We start from the raw sequence: 6,782 nt of genomic DNA on the forward strand, positions 1-6,782 counted from the left end.
CATCAACATGGCAAAGAAAAAACTCAGCACCTTATACATATTTCCCCTCAGTGATACGAGCAATGCCTTTTTTCCATCGCCATGATACTTCCTTCTATAAACTGTACGATCTCTCACAGAATATTTGCTAAAAGTTCTATATTCCGGCATATGTCTGCTCGAAACAAAAAATCAAAAACAAAAAAAAAACTGATGATTGAACGCGATTTATCAAGAATTTACGTGCAGAAACTATTTGTCGATCGAACTTGGTTCTTTTTTTATTGAATTTAAAAGTCTCCTGTTTTGCACATTCAAAATGTAAACGTAATCCAAGCATGCTTTTGAATAAAGCATAGAGACCCGTTTATCGAACATTTACCGAATTTTTTCTCAGTGTAATATGAAATGGGGTTGACTTACCAAATAATTCGTACGTTTGGCACGCTTTGGACAATTTTAATTAATGTCACATATGAAAAATAAACGTGCCTAAAATATAAAAAATTGCACTGATTTTAAGAGTTCATGAAATTATATTTTTCAATAAATTTAGAAAATATCCGCATCCTAAGCCCCAAAATAACCAAATGAAAGATATATATTTTTTGGTAGCATTTTGAATTATTTTATTTTGTTTTTTTTTTTATGTATTTTCATTTCAACTAGTTTGAGTTATTTTTTGACTTAAGATTAAATTGAATTATCGTTTTTTTCTGCTTGCATGCTTTTCCTTTATACGCACTTCGTTCTTAGTTATCGTTTTCTTTCCGGTTTGCATTTCACATTTTTCATTTTCCATTTCCTCTTCGTAATTATTACAATATAATGTACTTGGCTTAATAGGATTTTGTTTTCTTGGTTTTATTCATGTATTTCATTAAACTGCTATTTAATTGAACGCTTAATTGAATCGTTTGACAATTTATCCAAAAATTTTTAATTTTATTTCTGCGTCTGTGTTTTTTTGAGTTTTCTGTTGTCAGTTTTCAGTTGAATTTTGTATTGAAAAAGCTCTGCGCATAGCTCTCAAGTAAAGAATAGAATATAATATAATAGATTCGAGTGAATAAATTAAGATTCAATAAATAAAAAACATTTAAAGCATTTTCTGTATTACTCTATATAAATATGTATGCATGTATGTATCTCCTTAATTGTGTATATGTTAAAAAAAAAAATAATTACAGTATTGGCTTAATGTTTTAAGAACCCAACAAGGAATCATAAGGCAGCATTTCGTGTTTAAAAGTTTCGCTTCACATTCACTTATCGATTTTCGATTTTATTATTATTATTCTTCATTTTTTTTTTTGGTAGATCGCTCAAATGTTTTACAAATTGTGTCTAAGCTTTTTAAATGTTACTTTTAAAATTGTTTGCATATATATTTAGTTTTATAAGTAGGCTTACTCCGCTATGCTGACAAAAAAAAAAAAAAAAAAAAAAATACGTTATGTACTTCTGCTCCTCTCGCTAATCTTAGTTACTAATTTTATTTAAGCGTTGACATACACATTTATGCTCAATATTCGATATACATATATATTTCGTTTTTTTGTTTTTGTTTTTGTATACATAATTGATTTAATGTTAAATTTCATTTACTTTCTTATGGGCTAGACAAAAAAAAGTTTTCTAAGTTTTCACATTGATGCTGGCGCTGTGTATCCGTTAACCCCGGTCAAGTCTGGAGTATGTTTTCATATATGTATGTATATATAATTAATGTGGAGACAATGAACTGGGGGAGAGGAGTGCAGCAAAAACTGACTACCGCAAATCGATTAAACACTGGACTATATAATCACTCATTACTTTCAGTACAGTACTTGGGTATTGCTTGCCCTCTCCTTTATTCAAATTGAAAATGTAAAGTATGTGCAATAGAGTCTCCCAATAGCCAGCAAATGTTGACTAGTTTAGGGTTTAATTTCTGTTCAATCTGCTTTGATATACATACATGCACATGCACATGCTCATGGGCTTATACACGGCGAAAAAAAGCGCCCTTCATTGAGAAAGTATCCCTAAAATCTATTAGACTTTCTAGTTTAGTTTATAAATATTTTGAATATTTTTGTTACACACATTTTCTTCTATGTTTGTTAGCCTAAGAAATAGTTGATACATATTTCCTAAGCTTGCCTTTGACCGCCCCCGCCCCCCACCCCCAAGTAAACTTATTCCGCTTTTCTAAATTGAAGGGCATTTTTTGCTCAGTGTTTATGCTGTATGGATATGATGGGTAACATTGGATGTTTCAACGATATGTGTGTGTGTGTGTGTTCCTGTTTTATTTTGGCTAAGCTTGACCGGGTTAAAGGTCAAATTCAGCTCTGCTTACCTACGTATCATTCTCATTCTTCGTTTGCTATACTTCCGTTTGTTTTCTCGTTCGTTTATTTCATGTATAGTATTTTATTTTAAGTCTAAAAATTTGATAAATTTTGGCTTAGAAATTGTTTGTTTTTTGTTTTGTTTTGTTTTGTTTTCATTCGCTTTTCTGTTTCTGCTTTACATACTTTATCTTTATTTTGGTTTTGTTTTTTTCTTTTCTTTTACTTGGAACTAACTACAGGCATTTAATGATTACATTTATAATTATATTTTATTTAATTTAAATTTTTTCCCATTTACTTTCTCATTTTCTTTTTCGTTTTTTTTTTTCGTTTTGTTTAAAATTGTATAGTTTCCGCTTGCTTCTTATTTCCTTTTTTTTTTTGTTTTTGTTATTTCTTCTATGCAACTCGCTGTTTAAAATGAACTTTTGAAGTTTTGTAGTTGTTTTTGTTATTTTTTTTTTTTGTTAATTGTTTGTTCGATACGTTTCGTTTTAATTGATAAGGATTTATGATCTGGTTGGTAGGATGGGAGGGACATGGTCCCACCACCGCCTTGCCATCGATAATAAGTAGCTTAAAATTTGCACTAATTGATATAATTTGCCATTCATTTCGTTTCGTTTCGTTTCGGGTTTTATCCAACGAGAGCTTTCCTCTTGCCATAAAATAATTAACGCTATAAATCACAATACGGTTTTGTTTTTTTTTTCCTTTCTTTTCTTTTCCTTTCCTTCCTTTTTTTGTTTCTTGTATATATGCACTATGTATATAGTTTAGATATATATATGTGGATATAGTATGTATGTATGTATATATATATATTGAAAAAAAAAAGATTACACACTCGCTTAGGTTCCTAGAGTTCTGCTATAGACATTAAAAATACGAATATGGATATGCTAATGGCCATCTAATGCGATATATGTATAGTGGGGGGTGTTGTGGGTGTAGGGGGGGTGTCTTGTCTAAGTAGTTTTTCATGTATATGTATGTATGTATGTATGTAAATCGGTAGCATCCAAGTGAGACTGACTGACTCCTGCTGCTGCTTCTGCTTCTGCTGCTGCTGCTGCTGCTGCTGCTGCCGCTTCTGCTGCTGCTGCTGCTCCTTTGCCTTTGCATTTGCTCCTTCTCCTCCTCCTCCTTAGACGTGGGTGGCCAATGGGCCCTTCTGGGTGTGGCCCTTGCCATTGTTGGACAGTATAAATTGTCCGGATGGACTCTGTGCACACTGCCCAGTGACGACGGCCGACTGAGCCAATGGTGTGGCAGCCAGCGTATTGCTGCTGGCCGTTAAATTCGAGCTGCTGCCGCTCACACTGCCCCCAGCGCCACCAGCGCCGGGGCCCCCACCCATGCCGCTGTTCAGGCTCGCCGCTGCCGAGCCACCGCCGGACAACAGCTGTCCGCCGCCGACGCCACCGCCACCGGCATTGGCCGGACTAGTATGTAGGGTGGCGCCAGCCAGGGAGGCGCCATGGCCATGGCCGTAGTGCTTGAGGCCGCCGTTCGCGTGGTGATGGTGGCGGGCAGCATGGTACGGCGGTGGGGCTGGCGTAGCCGCTGGATTTGCGGTGCTTGGCGGTGGCAGTGGGGGCAAGATCGAGGAGTTGGTGCGTAGATACGGATTGCCATAGATGGCGCTGAAGCGACTGTCGATGCCGTTCTGTAGAAGCGGTTGTCCTGCAAAAAAAGAGATCGGGTTAGATGCGGGGGCCAAAAGAGACAACTGGCTGCAATATATATATATCCATACCCATGAATCCATTGGCCTGCTGCGACTGCTGTTGATCGTGACGTTGATTGCGCGGTAGGCTGGCCCCAGCCCCAGCTGCACCTGCACCACCACCCACACCAACGGAGGCAGCCGTCGAGTGTGGCAGTGTGGCGGAGTTCTTGCCGCCGGAGTGCTTGCCGGATTTGCCACCAGCCGCAGCTGCAGCTGCATCGCCGGGTGGACTGTAGTCGAGGGCATATTCAAAGTAGTGGGCATATCCATTGGCGGTGGTCTCCTTGTAGGCGTTCTCCTGGTGGTTCTTCAGATTCTTGATGTGGCACTGGCGATTGTAGCGGTCGGTAAAGTCGCCCGAGAAGCGCTCATCGAACTTCACGGGACCGGCAAGTGGTACGCCCAGGGTGGCGCCCTTCATCTGCACATCGGGCATGGGCGATTGATTGAGGGTGATGGCCAGCGCCTCGCTGCCCGCTTCCGAGTACTCCACATCGTAGGCCTTGGATCGCAGTTCGCTCTTCAGTTCGTTCAGCTTGTCGCCGCCGCGTGATGCCTCCGGTATAACGTCCGCAGGCATGGGCTTCTTGCGGTTGCGCCGCTTCGTGTACACCACCACAATCATCACGATCATCAGTATGATGGCCACGGAGAAGACCGAGCCCATAACGACCAGCAGGACGGGTATATTGCCGGGCTCACGCACCACGGTGATCAGCAGGGAGTCGCTGCCATACGAATTCATCACCGTGCAGTTGTACTTGCCAAAGTGTGTTGCCCTGCTCTCGCGTATAATGAGGGCGGCCCGCACGCCCTCCGGCAGATGTTGCTCCTCGAAGATGTAGATGTCCGGATCGGCGCTGCTCATGTTGATCACCTTGTTCTCGAAGGACCACAGTATCTGCTCGGCCTTGGGTATGCTAAAGGCCAGGCACTCAATCTTCACCTTGTTGCCCACCGCCCCGAACTGCACCTTGTGCGAGGTGATGATCGGTGCCCGTTTCACGTGTATCAATGCCTCGGCGCCGATTTCCGGGAAGCCGGTGACCTCCGCCCTGCAAATATATCGTCCCGCCGTCTCGCTGCTCACCTTCATTTTCAGCTCCGTGCCGCGGCCCACAACCTAATGGGAAAAGCAATTAGGAATTTGGGATTTTATCATTGTTGTTGTTGTTGTTGTTGTTGTGTTCTCTGATCATACCTGTGCGGAATTCTCGTTAACCCATTCGATTTCTGGGGTCGGATTGCCGGCCACCTCGCAGCGCATGCTCACGGTGGCGCCCAGGTCGGCCTCCACGGTCTGTGGACGCTTACGGAACACGGGTCCAACTGCAATCAGACACAAATGGAGTCAAATGGAGTCAAATGGAGTCAGTGCTCTGCGCGTGCCAGCAAATACTTACAGCTTATGTCCAGGGTCTCGCTCTCCTCGCTCTTGCCGACGGCATTGACCACCTCGCACTTGACAATCGAATCGTGATACGAACGGGTTACATTGTGAATAATCTGTAACGGATGCGCTTGTTAAGGGAAGAGCGGCCAGGGGAGATTTCTTGAGTTTTGAGACTTACCAATTTGGTGGTGAAATCTCCGGTCATGAGTTCGTCGTTGATGAACCATCTGTAGGTGACCTCGGGTGGATTGGCATCCGCCTGACAGCTGAGAACGACCTCGGCTCCCTCGGGTATCTTGCCGCCAGCGGAGGCGCCCTCCACCACGGACACCGACACCTTTGGGGCGTACTTGACCTCCAGCAGCAGCTTGGCGGAGCGATAGTTGCGATCGGCGGTATTCTGCGCCTGGCACGTGAACGTCGTGTTGTGGTGCTCCTTTTTAGGTGCCAGCTTGAGGATGGACTTGGCGGTGATGCGACGCGAATCGGACAGCGGCTCCTTAACGTATTCGATGCCCTTGGTGAGGACATTGCCGAGGCCATCGATCCAGGTGATCTCGGCGGCTGGCTTCCCGCCCACCGATACGCATTCGAGTTCGATTTCGCGATCCTCTGTGGTCACCATGTAGTCGCCTTGCAGTATTTTCGGATCCTCCGGCTTCACCAGCACCGTGAGCTTTGCAAACCGCGAACGGATACCCTGTTCGCCCTGCGGACCGGGCCCCACCTGGCACTGGTACTTGGCATCATCGTCGAGCATCAGCGGAAAAATATCCAGCGAGAAGTCACCCTCCTCGTCACTGCCCACCATCGAGTAACGCTCAAAGCCGCTCAAATTGCGATGCTGTCCGAGGCCGAAATCATCCTTGGTCCACTGCAGGGCGCCAACCTTCGCCGTTACGCGGCAGGGCAGCGTCACACGGGAGCCCACCACAGCTGTCTGATCCTGGGGCTCCATGGCAAAGTGCTGGCCCCCGTTATCGCCGCTCCTCGGCTTGTTGTCATCGTTCGAGCCTGATCCGGAGGACGCTGATGGCGACGAGTCGCCGTGATGTGCATTGTTCTGGTTGTTTTTGTTTTTATTTTTGGACTTGGCCAGCACGGAGACGGGCAGCAGGGCCACCTCCAGCAGTAGCACGGCCAGGGGAAGCACCCGCAGCAGCTGACTTCTGCGCATTTTCTTCATTTTAGCCGCCGCAGAATGGCTAATACGGCTGCAAAGAGGGACATTAAATGGGGGAAATTAATTTCATTATTTTAATATTAATTTTATTATTTATTAATTTTAAATATTATTTTATTATTTATTAATTTTATTATTTATTAATTTTATTAT

General features: G+C 43.6%; 1 protein-coding gene across 1 annotated transcript; it reads right to left on the reverse strand.

Moving 5' to 3' along the window:
* Positions 1–3,437: 3,437 nt before the first annotated feature.
* Positions 3,438–6,660, reverse strand: LOC111067010 (irregular chiasm C-roughest protein). The gene is made up of 5 exons (XM_041595447.1): positions 5,625–6,660; positions 5,457–5,559; positions 5,255–5,382; positions 4,081–5,176; positions 3,438–4,007 (listed from the first exon to the last, which is right to left on the reverse strand). Exons 1-5 carry the CDS (start codon positions 6,630–6,632, stop codon positions 3,469–3,471), a joined length of 2,874 nt encoding a protein of 957 aa, XP_041451381.1. The 5' UTR covers positions 6,633–6,660; the 3' UTR covers positions 3,438–3,468.
* Positions 6,661–6,782: the final 122 nt, after the last annotated feature.

Source organism: Drosophila obscura, unplaced genomic scaffold (genome assembly GCF_018151105.1).
Source record: "Drosophila obscura isolate BZ-5 IFL unplaced genomic scaffold, ASM1815110v1 contig_73, whole genome shotgun sequence".
Taxonomy (NCBI): domain Eukaryota; kingdom Metazoa; phylum Arthropoda; class Insecta; order Diptera; family Drosophilidae; genus Drosophila; species Drosophila obscura.

What these genes read in the sequence shown, in the direction of transcription:
- LOC111067010 (XM_041595447.1), bottom strand. Translation starts at nt 6,632, where the DNA reads ATGAAGAAAATGCGCAGAAGTCAGCTGCTGCGGGTGCTTCCCCTGGCC. An exon ending in CGAGACCCTGGACATAAGCT is followed by an intron (nt 5,383 to 5,456) that starts GTAAGTATTTGC and finishes GTCTGATTGCAG; the next exon opens with TTGGACCCGTGTTCCGTAAG. An exon ending in TTAACGAGAATTCCGCACAG is followed by an intron (nt 5,177 to 5,254) that starts GTATGATCAGAG and finishes TTTTCCCATTAG; the next exon opens with GTTGTGGGCCGCGGCACGGA.